Genomic DNA, 19,513 nt, shown 5'->3' on the forward strand with positions numbered 1-19,513 from the left:
AAAAACAATTATATTGTCCTTTTTCTTTTGGTGATACTAAATTGATAGCAATCATTGGTAATTTGTGCAAATACAGTGATATACTAATATATCGAGTCTCACTCAAGTTAACAAGTTAGCTTTTAAAGTCGTATTTCGCATAGATTCATTTATGATACGAAATACTTGAACATTCCTTCGAGAATCACAAGTTACGGATGTATCAAAGCATATACATTTGTCCCTGTCATACATTGTTTAAATATTTAAGGGAAGGGAGGGATGGAAAAGTAAAGATCTAATAGTTTAAGTAAGTGTTCGAGGAATATAAGCTACTATGAGTTTTCGAATTTATATTTTCTTTGATGGATTATAGAATTCTTATTCTTTCGTACAAAAATATGTCAACACATTTTATAATTTTAAAGCAGTTGTATTTACTTTATTAAAATGATATTTAGAAATCTTACATTGACATCAAACCATGTAAAATTTTCAATTGATTGAAAATATTCACATTAAAATCCATAAATTTGTATTAAATTCCATCAATATAATTATAAAGAACTGTCTGCTAATAGATTTTCAGAAAAATATCAATGAATACCATAAAAAACTAGAAGTAAAGAGATAAACGATGAGTTCTTCATGAGGTGAAGTGGAAATATAATGCGAAAATGTGCAATAATCTAGAATTTGTATTATATAATAACGTAAAAATGTATACTGTTCTTGATGTAACATAAAACATCAACAAAAAGCACAGGTTGTGGGGCTCATACTTGTCACAATAGCGATCCGATAGAATCATTCGAATGCAAGTTGTAATTCCGAATCAGTGCGGCAGAAACTGCTGTCTTTGCCAAGGAGCCGAATTATTTAGTGCTCTCATTCGCTATGGTCAGGACAGGTTTATGTATTTTAAGAATTTATAAGGCTATATGTTGAGGTTATATTGATTTAAGGACGTCATCGTTCTTGTTGTGGCAGATATATGATGGAACCTTCCTAATAATTCATACTCATTTTGTTGGTTAAACTAATTAAATAGATTATTTTATTGTTATATATTTAGATGTTCAATTGCTGAATGATCGGGTTAAATTTACACCTCTATAACAGATTTAATTTTTAAATTTATATATGTTAAATTATACACGTATTTAAAACATTACGTGCGGTTTTTATTTTTGCGGCAGCTAAAAATAATGCAATGCAATTAAACGCATATTTTTATTTCAACTTATTTCACCTGCGAATCAATTATAACAAAGTTTTTTTTTTTACAAAAAATGCAGCGAGGTTTTGCGTTGTATTTATTTTTAATTTATTATATCACAAAATAGCTACAAGATATATATTGAATAGTGTTTGAATGGTAAATATTTTTTGTTACAGATGGATTTTGAATTGAACAAAACAGGCTTTTCAATGTTGCCATATGGCTGTAACACATAATTCAAAATGGCAGCAACAGATACAGCCGGTGTTAATCTCAATAAGGACAAGATTGATGATCTTGAAGAGAAGATAACAGAGATTGTAATCAGAGGAATGAAATTCAGTACGTCAAGGGTAACGAGTAGGAAGGCAAATCCATTGTTCCTTTTGCTGCGATTATTGATTAGCTATATCACAATAGCCAAGCATTGTATGGCGTTGATCTTATTAATGCACGCAGTGAATGCGTACAGTCCGCAGAAATTTGCTATCGAACCGCAGGATCAGGTGAGTTATGTGGAACGGGTTCCTCTTCATAATTCTGGTCAAAACACTATTTGTAAGTTGAGTCACAGTTGTAGGTATACTTATACAATTGAAGAAGTATAAACGATAAATATAGGTCAATTAAATTTGATTATAACTTTAGTCATATAACAGTTTAGGCAATTAATTAAATCAATGCAATTATAATATTAGATTGCCAATTAATTTGCTAACGCAGTATCAAAGAGTGACTGCTTCCATTACCGTTCAAACTACACATTGCGTAGTGTTTGTTTTGCCAGCATTTTGATAGGATTAAAATTTTCATCGCAACGGGAAAATACGTTTAAATAATATGTTTAAACGGTGGCGTAAAATTTTTTGTAGCAATTAAATTTTTGTTGTTTATTTTTATGAACGATATTCGCGCTTCTATAAATTTTTTTTTTCTCATAGAATTTATATACTAGGAACTGTCAATTTTTTAAATATTTATCATGCGAGTACATAAAATATATCATGTGAGTACATAATATATTTACATTTCAATATTGTCAATATAAGTTTTCTATAACAACATTTATATAGAAAACCACAAATAATCCGAGCAAACTTAACGTTCGACGTAAGGAATTTTTAATATCCTCTTATATATTTCAATACCAGTCACTTCAGTCATCTTGCTAGTGTGTAGATATACATAAATTTTATTCGCACACGCTGAGTAAGGTAACATAAATTAGTTTTTAAACATTTTAATTTATTATGTAAAATATATGTCGCATAAAACGATAATGCGTTATGCGATTCAATTAATAGATTAACATCGAATAATTAATTTTTGATCAAAATTTCAACTCATATTTCGCTGTGTGTTATATTTATATCAGTGGACAAACAAAATTCTGTAGTGTTCAATGTTAATTTGTTAATAATTGAAGCTTCTAATTATAATATGTTTTAATTGGGAATTACAAAGTTGCTTCATTATTCGTGCTTTATTTTAAAGTCTTGCATTTATAGCATAAATTTGGTTACAATTATGAATAGACCTTTATAAAAGAGGTCTGTAATCGGGTTGGAAAGTTTGATTTATGAAATGGAATTTCACAAATTAATATTTTGACGTTCGGAACTTGGATTTTTGGTTTCCCTCGAGAATGCTGATTTATTTATTAGCGGGGACCCTTTTTGATTTTCGCTTTCTAATTGTGACTTAATGGAATATTGGGATACCAAACAGTCGATACTTTCAGTTGAGTTATATTTTACAGGAAATAGTTGATGGGTTGTTTTGGACACCTCATTTTCTGATACTCAATGACGGAACAGGATTTATTACAAGTCCAATTTTTTGTACATTGATGATTTATATGACATACTTGATAAAAGAAGCGAACTTACTGTGTTGTCTTTATTCAGTCACATTCATATCAATAGCAGCAATTATATTTATTTATTTATTTATTTATTTATTTTACTTCTGGAAATAGTTCTATAGAGGTGGGTTACACCTGTGCATAGAGACCAGTATATTGTGTATTAAGATTTTTTTTTGTCCGTAGAGTGCGGTGCTCGGGTCAAGGGTAACTTTGCCGTGTAGAGTTATTAACAAAGCTGGTCAACTTCAGTGGACAAAAGATGACTTTGGTCTTGGAACTCATCGCCATTTGACAGGATATGAGAGGTACAAAATGGTTGGGAGTGACGAGGAAGGTAAGCTATTATTAAGTATTAAAATAAAGTAAAAAAAGTCTTTACAATAATATTTTATTTACGGTTCGATCGCATAGTTTGCTATTGTTATGTTTATTTTTATTTTTTTTATATAATCCTTATGAATGTATTTATACGTAGTAAAAAATTGGGATACTATATTTTGCATTCAAAAATTACTTAATTTATACAATAATCTATATCGTAGAAACGAAAAATGGTAATATTAAAAAGGTTTGGTTAAACGCTTACACAATCTTTTTATGCCTCTTATGACCCACACTCATATACATACGTTTATTTAGTTTCTAAATTATGAAGCTATTATGAGAATTAAACATATTAGATATTTAAAACATAGCATATGTTATGGAAGCTTTTTCTTACATTATTAGTTATTGATATTTTTTTAGGAGACTATTCATTGGATATCAGTGACGTCACTATTGATGATGACGCCAACTACCAGTGCCAAGTCAGCACGGGACCGAAAGGTAGGTTTGAATTATAGACGAGATGTTATAATTGGTTAAAAGCACAGCGGAAGTAAATTATCATTATATTAATTATGAAAATAGTTTGACGAATGCAAGAAGTATATTGAGAATTAATAGATCATATATATATTAATAGATAGCTCGCGACATATATATATATATATATATATGTATATATATATGTCGAGAGCTATACTTTAATATGAGCTTCGTTTTTCAACACGTTTTATTATTACGAAACTGAAGTTCATTTGATTTACAGCGAGCTTTGATGAATCAAGATGAAAATGTAAAAATAAAAGTCCTATTCGAATAATGTAGTTGAATTTAAATCTGTTCTCGTAAGAATCTTATAATATTTCTTAAATAATTAAATTATCATAATTTACAGTCGGTGTTATAAAATCCAACTGTGAATATTCCACTCAGGAATCTTTTCTTCTCAGGAATCATCTGTACTTGCGATTTAAATGATATATATTTTAATTTATTTTAAACATATTAATATCATTTAAATTTTAAATAAGTCTACAAATATGTAAATATAGCATTAACAACAGGGGCGTGCAAAGGGATTTGGGGTAGGGTAAGAAGAATATGGTCGAAAAAATCATACAAATTTTCATCATAATTTCCTCCTCTAAAACATTGATAATATTCGCGAATAAAACTACAGCAATCCGGTCAGAACTAATATCTATATACTTTATAAAACTATCAACTACCTCTGAGCCACGAAAGTGCCTTAAAACGATTACGATCTGCTCATCACCACTCTATGAAAGTTATTTATATCATTTGTATTCCGTAGTGTACAATTAAAAGTATGGGAGTAAGAATTAAACAATATAGGTTTAGTTGTTCTATGGGTAGGGTATGCAGTGCTTATTTGCATCTATGGTGGGCACGCCCCTGATTAACAATGACTTATAGAAGATATATACAATTTTTACTAATTATATTTTAAATGTTTCCTTTAATGTAAAGACAAATAAATTCTTATACGTACATCAAGTACGTAAGAATATTTGTTGTTTTAGTGATATTTTTATATAGAGCGTAAGTATGAAATATGTATATAAGTTTTTAAACGTACAATGAGCTAAATAAATAACCGATATAAAGATAGACAAATATTTTTTATATAAAAACATCAACGGATACAGGGAACACTCTTCGTAATTCAAGCTTTTTACAGTTCTTTTGAGAGCATGTTTTCTAGACTAAACATAAAACGTATTCTTTCTGAAATGCGCAATTAAAATATAAATCAAAAACTTTGTACTTGATTCAAGTGAGGTAATCAAATCTCAGCACTTTTATCTCGTCTGTCAGTAACCACCCGTTATTACGTATATAGTTATAAAATAATGAAAAAATCGTAGTGTCCGAAAATGTTAAAAAATAAGGAAACAAATTTCAAAGTACATAACGCCATATAAAAAAATCTCTTTGAACTACATTTATAACACATTGACAATCGAAATACAATGATATATTCGAGTTGAAAATTAAAATTTTTATATTAAAATAAGTAAAATTGATAAATTCTTTCTGAAATGTAAATGTAAATAGCTTTTGTCTATTCGAAAGTTATTTGAACATGAAAATTATAAGATTTTCAAAGAATTTCATGAACTACAAAATGATATTAATATATCGTTTAGTTTTGAAGGTACTGATAACTTTTATGACAAATTTCAATGGAAATGTTTGGATTAAAACAAATATTGAAGCGATTTTATTAAAAGTTCATTGATATTATCACAATTAATTTATTAACTCCGATATTTATTTGAATTAAATATTAGAGCTTCAATAAAGTTCAAACAGATAGAATTCATCCTGAAAATGAAAAGACCATTAAAAAAGTACACTTAATTTAAAACTAGATATCTGATAGATGGATTATTTCCTGTTATAACTTGATAAGGGGATTTGAAAAATACTTTGTTATTAAATTACATAAAGGAATATTTTTTAACTTTTATGTAGGAAGATTGTTGACCAACTAAAACTAACTAAAACTTTTGACTGTGAAAAAACATTCCTTTGTTTTGACGGTGTTAAATTTCAAGAGATTGTCATGACTATATTTGGAGACTGCTTAAACTTTAAATTAAAACTCCTTACCATGGCTTCTTTTTCCAACTCTACTTGATACCTGCTTCCCCTAATGCTGAAACTTCTCCACATTTTATCAACCCAGCAACCAAAACATTCGGTAACAGCAGTGATAACTTTACACAGTAAAAGGCTCCTAGGAGACGAACAACAAAGTGATAAGAATATTATTTTTAACATTAATTTTCTTTATAGCGATGAATAAGGAATATGCAAAATAGAATACAACTGAAAAAACCAAGAGGGAAGCGTTATAATCATTTCAATTAAATCAGATATTGCTTTTTGTAAGTTGTACATTTAGTATTGTTTTACTAGGTAATTTAATAAAGATAAAAGGTTAATGAAGAAAGATGAGTAAAACGGCGATAAAAGCAAAATAATAGTTTACATGCTCAAAGTATACCTTGGTAGTTGATACGAGAATTTCTAAATCTGTACCAAAAAGGCAATTAATTGCCTTTATATCTATTCATTTATCATTATAGGCCTATTGGTACAAGCCAACAATAAAACTGAACATTCAACTATAGTTGTCCATTAAGGGTACCAATACCTTATGAAAGGTAACATTTGGTATTTTATTATATTTAAAAGAGTCGATATTTAATTCTTCGTATTTTATTTTATTTTGTATTTCAGTTTCAATGTTATTTTCATTACTAATAATATGATTGATACGGTTTTAATTGTACTTTTAAATATATTTTTTTGACAGAAGATTTTAATCTAGGCTTATTCGTAGCTAGCAATTAGAAAGTATTATGTTTATAATTCAGTGGAATTGAAAGTTGTGTACCGTGTTAAATATATCAAAATAAAAATATTATATTATATAGTTCTTATTCTAGGGAGGAGAACAAATATTGAGTGGCATATATGAAATTATGAGGATCCATTTATACCTTACTACAATACAGAATGTCTGTCGTATGTTAGGAAAGCACGGCAAACCCAATTATGAGCAATCGGCAACGTTGTTCACTAATTTCTATTTACAAGGCTTCGGGGCTGGGGCGGTGATTGTTTTTGTGTTTAGTTTGTTTAGGCAGCTTGTTGGGATCGCTCTTTTTGATTTTGTTGGGTCATTTGTCCTTTCACGGTGTCTTTTCATTTTGTAATTGTTGAATAAATTTTTTCTATTAAATGTTTATAAAAATGTTTTTTTATATATATAATTTATGTATATAGTGTTATTATTATTTTATAACTGAATTATTTATTACTGAAGCTATGAATCAGTTTGGAAAATATTCCATTCTTCTTCTTCATTTATATTTTAATAAGACTGATGAATGAATATTTTAAATAGCACGTTATATAAAGTTTTGCTATTTTAGAACGATCTAATCATCTCCTCAACCGCTCATTTAAATTTAATGATATACCAAACCCCACAATATAAGCCTTTAATGAATTTTACCACAATCAGTCCTGTTTCCATTAGAAATAAACGCGTTGGAAATATATTATACAACAAATATTCCTGAAATATCGAACAAATTCAAGTTAAATTCATATTTACAGATAGTTTATTTATTTATCCGGTCTATTTAATGTTATTTCATTTCAAATTGAACTAAAAATTCTCACAGAAACACGATTAAAACTTTCTATCGATGAATTGGCAACTAAGTAAGTGAATTTGCATTTTCGGAATATCCTTTTCCGCTAAGAGTAAGAGAATTTGCGAGGAACATTGTTAAATAAAAACATAATTAAAAATATATGTTTAACAATATATTCGGTTATTTAAAAGGAAGGCTTTTATTTTGAGAAAATCACTAAGTCCTTAATATTCAGGGTTAGTTTCATTTGCTGATTCACAAACGAGTTAGGAAGCCGTTGAATATGAAGCCTTATGCTGGAATATGACAAAAGGGGAATCACGGTATCGTCTAACTGATAGCGTCTTTCTCGTTATCATGCTGAATTATTCAAAACTCTACATGTAAAGTCGCTGGATGTGATATAAAGAATTTTATTGAGTGTTTTTTGTATACATGGTCTTAAAAAAATTATCATTAATATAGAATACTTAATTGAACTTATATAGAAATAATTTTTGTTTCTGCATGGACTTCGGAAATCGTCTCAGAGAGATATGTATGAAGTTAAGTAAATTAATAAAAATTTTAATCAGTAGATATCTATACTCTGCGAAGTTTACGGTGTAAATTATAAACTTTACCTAAGAGACATTGTAAAGCTTTATCAAAATCCGTTAAGTATTTTTTTAGTTAAAATGCAACAAACGTCATAATACATCCTGAAAGCCTTTACATTATTTTATATTAATATAATTAAATTACCTCAACATTACCTCAACAACCAATCATGGTCTCAATTGAGTACACCTAGCTTCTTGTTATTTTTTTAAGTGAGAGTCTTCTGATATGGTAACAAATTAAAAGAGCTGATTTTTTTTGTAAATTGTTGATGATAGAATATGCTTACTCATGTTTTAAGCCTCGCGTACTTTAATGTGATGGTACATAGACAACAACTGTTAATACAAACACTTCTACGTTAATGTTTCTTCAAAATAAAAGTATTTTCAAATATAACTTTCATTCTCGTTTTAGATTTGTACCTATAAATATATATTTGTTACCAAGCGGAACAACGCTCATCGAGTTTGGGGCTAGCTGTGTTCCGTACATAATGTAAATAGTATGAATCTGACCTCAATCTGTGATTATTTTGGAACTTATCAGGAAAGTAATATTATGGATTAGTCTATGTCAGTACGAACGTTTATGTGTAAATGTAATTCGTATACACGAAACCAAACTATATTTTGGATTTAAGCATTATCTGTAACAACACTTACATATAGACAGTCCTAATTTATGGCTTTGCATATTAAGAACCATTTCAAACTGACAAAATCTATAATTACAATTATAAAGAATTATTGTTTGAATACTTTTTTCTAATTATTAAAACTTTCTAGTTAATTTCTAGTACATACAAAAAAAAAATATATAATTTCTAATTTAACCGCTTCTAGTATAGCAAAGGTGTACGGAGATCGTATACTTTTCCTTGGGATGTTTTTCGTCTTACCTCCCAAATTGCTCTGATAAGAACTTTCAGTGCTGAGGGACGCTTAACATAATTATAAACTTTAATACCAATGTTTAAAGTTTGCTATCGCTTGACACGAATGCGGAAATAATTCCAACTCTTGTAGCCTTTTATACAAAGAAGCTATTTAAAGTCAATATATTTTTAGAATTTTTATTCTTTCAACTAAAACATATTTTTTCCAATACAACAATTTTCTGATAAGACTTTAGAAAACTCAATTCTTTTTGAGAGTTTCAAGTAAATTTGGAGTTATATTTGTTTGTACAAAATATTGTTACGATTTTATGCTCAGAAATGTTACTGTTTTTCAATCACTTGCGTTTAGTATTATTTCGTTTAATAAAATACTATGTGACAATTGTCAAACATTGTCATACATTCATAGTACGTATAAAAATATTCAAATAAACAGTATGCTTACAAAAAATTGGTTTTAATTAAGAATAAAAACAATATATTTCAGTTTCCTCAATAAAACTATATCTTCATTCAATTATAATATAATAAAAAATATATCCAATTAATAGATCTTGTGTATACTGAAAATAGAAAATTTTATAATAGTTTAAATATGAAATTCACAAATCACTGTCTAAAAGTTTTTAAAACTATTCATTTCAGTTCATAAAACAAACCAGTTACTTAACATTTACGTGTCTGGAGAAAAAATTTTAAGAATTTATTCCACTATATTTATTTTGTTCAAGTTTATAAAACTATTTTGCGGTAAACTATAACAGCAATTTTAACTTTTGCCGTTACACGCTACAGTATTTATAAGATTAGTTATAGAATTACACTTAACATTTTTAAACACACAGATACATTTACCAAGCACTCCCTTGTCTTGTCAGATAACAGGAGAAATATTTAGATAGTAAATTCTCAAATTATAATTGGATGTTACGAAAATTATGAATCGAGATTAAAAGAGATTTTGGATCGAATCACCAACTTTTCACCTCAATCCCAAAATACCCCAAACATTAAAGCGTTCTCCTAATGTATTTAAGATAGCATACTAAGGCTACGGCTATTTCAGTAACACAGCTTTTTATTGTGTTACATACCACAATTTCTTGTTTATTTTCTTAAATAACAGCCAAGTTTCTTTGAATTATCTTATTAAGATTGTAATACAATTAATTATATTTTGTTGTAGAGTCAGTTAGTAAATTAAAAGTTAAGATACTTTAATTAAACATTAAAATAATAATAGATGATTTTTTTCAATAAAACTTATATAAATTATGTTTTGAGATAACAAAAAATAGAATTATTCCTAGTCGATCGATGTTTCATTGTGAGACAATTATATACGAGGTGACTGGAACAATTTTATACCCTTTGATGACAAAAAGTACACAATAATCTAGTAAATTTTTTGAAAAAATTTAAAATTATAATATCATGACCACATTATTAAACAAACCTGTTCATTAATTTTTTTTCTATTAACAAGTTTTTTCAGCAAACAAATTATATCTCCACTTTATATTTCATAATAAAATAGTTTTATCACCTAAATTAAAATCTATACCTCTTCTGTTATTCGAACCGAATCCTTAGCGTGAGCTTTTAGTTTGGATTTTGTATTATAATGAAATTATACGGAAAGTTAGTTTTGTGGTGTCGTTGGATTACAAAATATAGCGAGGACTTTATTGTTCCTTTTATGACCTGACCCAAAATTTTAGTTCACACAAATGTGCTTATAATACTCGACTCGTTAGGGATTTTATAATCAAATGATGAAAATTTATCGTATCTTTATATATAATTGTGGTCAGAATCACCACTTTCTATTATTAGTTAATGTTTGTTTTTAATTAATCGTTTAAATGTCAGTTATACATAGAAATTTTTTGCTAATCTATAGCAAAAATCTAGCCTTTTATAAATATTTATTTAAAACTCTTGATATTGTTGCAGGAGAATTAGCTATACGGTCGAAATATGCTCGTCTTACCGTGTTAGTTCCTCCCGAACCACCGAAAATTTTGAAAGGACCTACGATAGAGGCTGTTGAAGATAGGGAAATTATGTTGGAATGTGTATCAGTGGGGGGAAAGCCAGCAGCTGAAGTAAGTATGCGGAATAATAAGCAAATACTTGTTTTTTTTTTTTAATAAGTATTTTTATTACTTCATATATTAGTATATATTTAAATAAGCTATCCTTTAACCAGCTAATCTGGACACTTTTCTTGTATATGACATATCTAAAATGACTAACTAAACGATACACAATATTTTTTTTTTTTAATTTGGATTTTTTTTTATAGAATTTAATATGTTTAATGAAATTTGCATGTTTATTATTTTTTATGTTCCAGATAACCTGGGTTGATAGTGAGGGTAATGTCCTTAACCAGGGAGTTACTTACACTATAGAACAGATGTCAGACGGCAGGAGGTTTATTGCTAGGTAACAAATGATTATACTATGTTAACTATATGTTTATAAAAATGTTGATATTCAAATCACAAGATTGTAATGACATGAATTCTAGCTTGAAGATTAATTTAGTCTTATAATAATTTTTACTCTTTAAATATTAAATTCGTGTATATAAACTGTTCGTAATATTTTTCCTATCAGAACATAATCTTTAATGAGTTGCTTTATATGTATACTTCAATAGGTCCGTCTTGCACCTTCGTCCTCGCAGACAGCACCACTCCCACACGTATACTTGCCAGGCGCAAAATACCGCAGACAGAGCGTATAAGGCCGCCAGTGTCGTACTAAAGGTACATTGATTTTTTCATAGATATAATAAAAAAATGTTTTATGACTGTACTGCAAAATTTTTACTTCAGTACATTTCACATTTTTTGCATAGTGATAAAAATGTGTCCTCAACAATTTTACTGCAATGCAATTCTAAATATTTAATTAATTCTGACTTATAGCTCGGATTACAAAGGAAAATTAAAAATAAGTTTATATGATTCCAAAACATAAAAACAGACTCAGTCGTGGGCAAGCAACCAATTCTTAATAAAATGAATCTACTTTAAATCCAGATAGTATTTAAATTGGATATTTCACTTCCAAGAATTTTTATCAATTCCAGTAGAATGGGATATGATTTAAAACCACTTAATCTGATGTTAAACTTCAACCGTCTAAATGACTCGATCCAATTAAAGTTAACTTGAAGTACAAATGAAAAAGTAGTAATAAGTTTGAACGATTCGGTTCAATAATCCTTGATTATTATGATCCTCGTCACATTTATTATGCGAAGTTAAATGAGATTGTGATTTATTTATATATAAAGCAAATTTTTAAATAAAACCGGTAAAGGGAAGAAAGAGTTTTGTCATTTTTAGGTTTTAGGCAATACTTTGAAATGAGCAATGATAATTATTTGTGTCTAAACCTAATAGAAATATAATAAACAGTGTATTATTTTCAAAGTATATGTGTTTTTGTAAATAATACATAAAAATTAAGAAAGTTTGTCTTTGAGGATACATCACCTCTTCGTCTTATACTTATCCTATACTGTCGTTTCTTTCAGTACATAATAAAGAAATTACTTCATTCAGTTTTACTGCGTCTAATACTAGGATTTAAGTCCTCGTGAAATTTAATTTTTAAATAAAACAAAGGTTTCATATCAACGCTTACAAATAAATTAAAGTGTCTGTTTGTAGTCTTAAATTAGCAAACTTAAGTAAATGCGTGTGAAATTATATATTTACAATCATTTTTTAAATTTTTGTATCTGACTGTTTATTTCGGCGAATTCCTGGCGTTCATGACGAGAACTACAATCGCATATAGGTAATGTCCTAAGGAGTAACTCAGAGTACTTTTTAACTGACTACAAAAAGGAGAAAGTTCATTTAAATGAAACTAATATATTTCGGATATACTAAGCGGATTTTATTGTTTTAAAACTACATAATCCTGACGTTTCGGTTACTTTTCAACAACCGTGATCACGGATTAAAATAATAGAATCCGCGTAGTATATCCGAAATATATTAGTTCCATTTAAATGAATAAAACTCGCGAAAGTCTTAGATCTCATTAGTTTACAATTCGATCATATGTTTGTTATTTTTTTAATTAAAAATTGATTGTTCTGAGATTATACCATTGCTACCATGTTAGGATATGATATAAAGGGATCTTCGAGAAATCAAATGAAACCTCGCAAGCATGATAGCGTGTATCTCAAAGGAGTTTAATATACGAGCAAAGCTGCAGGCAATAGCTAGTAATATCCAGTATTCAAAGAGCAATAACCCCAATTCATGTCATAAATGTGAAATTCTGTGACGATTTATGTACGTTTGCTGCACTTTACTCATGAACTACGGAAGGAGTCCTTATGATTTTTTACAATAACGTTGCTTGTACACCGTAATAACATATGTTCTTTAATTAATCCGTGAATTACGAGGTCACGACGGAACACGCTACTATGACAGTTGTAGTTTATATGACTTCATATGACATAGACTAAAGCTATCACTACCGGTTGTATATCTATGTATAGCTTCAATACACTTTACACATACGAGTTAATTTCTCTTTGAACCCAATTAGGAAATCGTCACAGACGTAATCACGGAAACTAGTAATTATATGAATCAGAAATAATGTGAATAAACAATTTGAACAGTTTGAAAATCTGTCTCTAAAATAATATATAAATTAATCTTATTCGATTGACGAACCTAATTTCCTTTACTTTTTACCGAATTAAAAAAATATGACATCGCAAGGAAAAGTGCTATGCAGTATTGATCACAATAATCACTTGTCATAATTGTGACATTTTAACAATGAACGTAAAAAAAAACAATTAACATTTTTAATAGCACAAATTATATTTTCCGATATAAAAATACGAAACAGTGGAAACAAGAAATTAATGGTATTTGGAAACATTGAGTTTCATTAAATTTTATTATGTTTAATGGATTTTCTTAAGAAATAAAGTTTTTAGTCTAAGTACTGTTATAGAAGTATTTAAAATTATATTCACTGTACTTTAAAGTACTTTAAAGCGTTATATTTTTATGACAGTACAGTTTTTAAACAATGTCATTTACTTTTTGTTTAAGTTGTATTGTTCCCACCTAATTAACGGAAAAAATATATCTGTGTACTCCTTCCCATTAACTTCTTGTTAATATTTAAGTCCGCTCTAGAAAATTAACAGAAACGTATTTTACATTGATAATTCTAAGAATTCTCAAGGTTTTAATTAAGTCGATAACAAAATATGCTAATAAATACACTCTGGCTTTACTGGAACAATGGCTATCCCAAATCAGCTTTCACGATTAAAAACCTTAGCAAATCTTGTTCAAAATCATAATCATTATTTACAATAACGTAGTAATCCATCTGCTCTGTTTACAAATTGACGTAAAATAAATGAAATATAAAGATTCCCTCACCGAAAATTGGATGTGTAATCCTTAAATCCGAAAGCTTTTCTTATTGGGCCTCCAAATATTCCTGAACGATATTTCCTAAGTTTTATGTGAATTTTTTGTGTTATTTATAAAAGCAGCTACCGCCTTTTTGCAGGATAAATGTTTAAAAACAATATTTGTCTCGCTCTAATTAAATTTCTAATCGAGAATTATCTAAATATTTTAATAAAATTCATTACAAAAATAAGTATATATTTAAATAATTCCATTCGTTGTTTGTTTTAACATAAAAGAGTGCAAAATATCGTCCGGTAAATTACTTTTAGGTAATAAAAATACAATTTATGTGGATCACTATCAAAATAAGTCGTAAAAACTCGACTGAAAATTTTTATTCTAAAATGATTTCATTTTAAGCTAAGCTGCGGAGTGTTCTTAATTGAAGTCATAAAGTCATTCCCATAAAACAAGTGAAGTTAACTGCATTGATATCATAAAATCGAATGAGATGGCGTAGGAACTCACACATAAATTACTTCCAGTGCCAAATCCACCAATAAATGGATAAAGGAAAAACCTAACGAAATAAAGAAACAGATGCTGAGAAAAAGCTCCACCACAAGTTTTGTCTTCCAAAGAATTTTCCGTCGGATAGCCGAATGTCCACAATAATGTGACCCCTGAATCTTCGAGTACATTCTGAATTATCTCAACTTTTGTGCTGAGTGTGAATTTAGGTTGGGTCAGGGGATGTTGGCTTGGTTTTATACTAAAGTGAAAATAAGACGGCTATGTACGGCTCTAATTTCGTGACGACGCTCAGAAAGTGTCCGCAAAGCCTGTATTACATTGCGAGAGGAAACTTTTTTAATGTTCATTCCCTTTGGAATTTAAAGTTGAATTTAATTTAAATTTACAATGTTATCTTTGAAGAGATATTTTTAGTTGTTTGAAAAGTTTATTGGCAAATAATAAAAAAACGCTATGAACTTTAAGAGTTAGTAAAAAGACCCGGAATTTAATTTAATACTATCTAGAAATGTTTTAAAGGTAAAGGAAAACACATATTTATATATAATAGTCAAATATCAGGAATAAAATATCTTCTATATTGAATAGTTTTGTTTATTGAATAATAAAGAAATCACATTCATGACGTTGACACATCTATAAGTATTCCAGAAAATATTGATGCAAAAATTTTATTTGTTCTTGCTAAACATGAAATTGCGTTACGATTGAACACATAATCCGCTAATCAAGGCTTTAGTTTTATCCGTCACATGGCTTCGTCTAGACTTAGTGTCATCAAAATCCCTTACTTGCTTAAGCACATATAAATTATCCAAACATAAAGTAGTTGTATAGGGTTTCCTTCTATTTGCCTTTTAATTTCAGATACTTAAACGCGTTTACACGGTTCGTTTTGTTCATGCCCTTATGTTATATGAGGACACGTTAAATAATAATACAGACAGACGTATAATTGTACGGTTTAATTAATATGAGGCATTTCTTATACATATTAAGTAGTCTTGAATGGTTTTCATTTTAAAACGATTGTTCAAGGAATGCTGTATTTGATAAAAATTCTGTTACTATAATGGCTTTTTCTATATCATTTTTATTTAACGTTTAAATCGTCTAGAAAACGACATTACCAACGGTACACGAACTGAATACTTATTTTAAATGACTCGAATTTTCTAGGATTCTAACATAACAATCCAATTACAGGATGTTCTGCAGATATAAGCTCTTGAAAATTGGACGAAAAATTTAATAAGAAAATGAGTGCAAGCTCCTGCATTAGAAAGTATTTATTTCTCAATTTTAAAGGTTACTTCTTAATTAAATTTTCGACTGAGCAGTTTAAGGTTATATAATGTTCACTTGTAGTCGTTAGCTGTATTAACTGTATCTCTCATAACATCAGACCTATACGTATGAAATAGAATTCTCTATAATATATATTTCACTTACAGTAATTCTTCCAATATCTTAATTTCGGTCACATTATCATACCAGTAATAAAATGATCTAGCTAGATACAGAATAAAAAAATAATCTAATAATCTATCACTGACATCTATCTATCAATATTCTTGTGATTATTTATTCTAACTTCTGTCATGACTTCACCCGCGTGTCTTTAAGTTATAGCCTTTAGTCACAACTAATAAAATTTAATCAAAATATAAATGAAACAAATGTCATGTCTATATTTTAAGGATTTTTTTATTTGTTGCAGGTACAATATGCACCTAAAGTAAGAGTTGTCGTGAGATCAAGACCAAACGGTAAAATACAGGAAGGAGACACTTTAGTCGTAGGTAAGAATAAAAATGTAATCATAATTATCCAGACTCTTTTTATTTAATTTATATGTATTCTGTTTTTCCATTAATACATTTTAAATCAGCAAAACAAAAATGAGTAAAAGTAGAATCTGAAATAATTGAATCAGAGATCACCCTTATTTGACTGATTTAGCTCGTGTCTTTTAAAAAACTTGCTATTTGACAATCATGTAATAAATAATTACTTACAGTTAAACTCTAGACTGGAAAAATGAAAATTCATAGTAATTTTCATTCCTAAGTTCATACATTACACATACATCAAGGGAGGTTTTGATGTTTTGTAATACTAAAATTGAATAAATATTAAATAATAATTTCATATCTTCTAAAGTTGCAGATAATTTAAAATCTAAACATTCAGCACATCGGCTAGATAATAGGAGTGTAGCTAGATTTTCCATTACCATATTATCTTTATGTTTCTATGAGATTTTGTTTAGAATGTTGTATTTGTTCAATAATTTAATACGTGGCATTTTATTTCTATAATCTTTCGTTTTGTTCCTCCCCAAAGCAATTACTGTACATAGCCCCCTAGTTGTTTTAAGTTTTCCCAAGACAATTCTTTATTAAGGGACCCCATGAAATTGATTTTATTATACAAATGTAGATTGATTTTCAGTAATTTAATAAATTTACTTTATCCTTTCAATTTAAATTACCATATCGACTAAAAAGGAATATTTGGTACTAAGAAAAATATGTGATTATATTAAATTTTGTAATGCCCAAAATACCTAATACCTAAGAAACTAGGGACATATAAAATTGACGGTGTCTAAGAAAGCTTTGGTAAAAAAAATCACAATATCCCTTTTAAGTAGCCGTTTCACGAGTTTGAAGGCTTCTCATTTGATTTTCGAAAAGGCTCTATAGCCTGCTTAACAGGCGGAATAATAGACCCTTACATTTTGAGGATAAGTCCAAACTTGAATCACACTCAGTGCTACTGCATAATGGTGTTGAGTCAAGGCACAGGACCTTTGTGTAACAAAATAAAATTGACTGACTAAAAAAATTCCAAAATTATTATTATTTTCTGTTCATTTTTCTAGAGCATTTGTAATAATATTATAATAGAATTACGTACCTCTTTATGTTACAATAGTGCTCGAGGATGAAAAACCTCTAATAAAAGTACTTAGAACCCAGGTATAAGCGCTCAATCATCGTTGAAAAGTAGTCTTTCTGTTAGAAAAGAGACTGATTTTAATTTCTTTTGCAGGATGTCAAGCCACTGCTAACCCAAGTAACGTAACTTACAAATGGTACATAAACAACGACCAAGTACCAACAGCAAGGAATAATGAGTTGGCAAGTACTTGTAAATATTTTATTTTCCTTTCAAACCCAGAACTATGGCCAATAGAATGTAGCTCGTATATAAGTAGAGTCAAGTAGCTTAGTAGACCTTCAGGAGAAGCAGGTTAAGTACCAAGCTCCTTTTCTTTGATGTGTTAGAAATTTGAAATCACTCGTTACATCTTCTTTTAAAGGCATCTACATATATTACGAGGCTATATATTTAGATTTTATCTAATGGCATGTTTAATTTACTATTCTTTAACAAAAAACAAATCCAAAACATCTTTCTACTTATCTTTAGCGAGATCTTCTAAATGTTATATTTTTTTTTATTTTACTTGTTTATAAAAAAGGGTTAATAATTAAGGAACTGCTAAGTCTTTTTCGTTTTAAAAGGCTATTTGAAAAAGTCACTAATTGTAGTCACTAGTGGATCTCCGTCCAGAGTTTTATTGATAATGTTAACTTCAATGAGATCTGAATTTATCCTAAATAATTACATAGCAATAAGTAGAAACAGGTTATAGTTAATTTTCTCAAATCCCAATCATCTTTTTGAATTACGTATTGTATATTTGGTACAATTTGTCATAAGTTATCGATTTATAAACTATTTATCAGAGCGATATTATAACATATAGTTTAAATTTATTTTTGATGCAAGCGGAAAAAGAATATTATATTTCTTTATTAAATATTTCGAAATAGTCATTTATAAAACTTAACATAGATAAATAATTTGCTAGCAGAAATTTGTTTGGTGCTAAATCGACGTGAATTGAAATCATACCATTGTTACTGATGTATTTAAATGCCTATTTTGTTTACATAATACTACTTATTGATGAAAATGAAGCAAATATTAAAAATTTTGAATAAAATTGATAATAAGTATGAGTTTGGTATAACGATGACGGATCTTACATTATATTTTCATGAATTTTTATCGTAAAATAAGATTATTTTAATAATTTTACTACTTTAAGCATTGCTATTAATTACTAATTATATTGACGTCAGTTTAAAAAAGGACGTGTGGACATATTGTTGAAGGAAAATATTTTTTTGTAAAATATAGAGCATATCCCACCTAGTCATTTAATTATTTAATGATTTTCTTTTTTGTTTTCAACTGTTTTTTTTTTTGCTGTGATAACGCTGATGAGTTTGTCACTTTTTATGAACTGCTAGTTTAATGAGAACACAGTATTTACTGTTTTATAGCACATTTATTGAGGATAGATTATAGATATTTATTATCAAGCTACAACTAGTAACAGCATAGTTTAAATGAACTATTTGTAAGTCTATCTTTGATAAATAA

General features: G+C 28.3%; 1 protein-coding gene across 1 annotated transcript in view; it reads left to right on the plus strand.

Annotated features, from left to right (window-relative positions):
* LOC116775747 (irregular chiasm C-roughest protein-like) overlaps positions 1-19,513 on the plus strand; it is a 43,397-nt gene that overhangs the window by 14,414 nt on the left and 9,470 nt on the right. The window contains exons 2-9 of the mRNA XM_061525152.1: positions 1,378-1,707; positions 3,252-3,402; positions 3,816-3,896; positions 11,049-11,200; positions 11,452-11,543; positions 11,761-11,869; positions 16,773-16,854; positions 18,110-18,198. Coding sequence (XP_061381136.1) covers positions 1,444-1,707; positions 3,252-3,402; positions 3,816-3,896; positions 11,049-11,200; positions 11,452-11,543; positions 11,761-11,869; positions 16,773-16,854; positions 18,110-18,198 — 1,020 coding nt within the window. The 5' untranslated portion in view covers positions 1,378-1,443. The remainder of the gene's footprint in view (positions 1-1,377; positions 1,708-3,251; positions 3,403-3,815; positions 3,897-11,048; positions 11,201-11,451; positions 11,544-11,760; positions 11,870-16,772; positions 16,855-18,109; positions 18,199-19,513) is intronic.

The sequence above is a fragment of the Danaus plexippus genome, chromosome 27, assembly GCF_018135715.1.
Source record: "Danaus plexippus chromosome 27, MEX_DaPlex, whole genome shotgun sequence".
NCBI classification, from domain to species: domain Eukaryota; kingdom Metazoa; phylum Arthropoda; class Insecta; order Lepidoptera; family Nymphalidae; genus Danaus; species Danaus plexippus.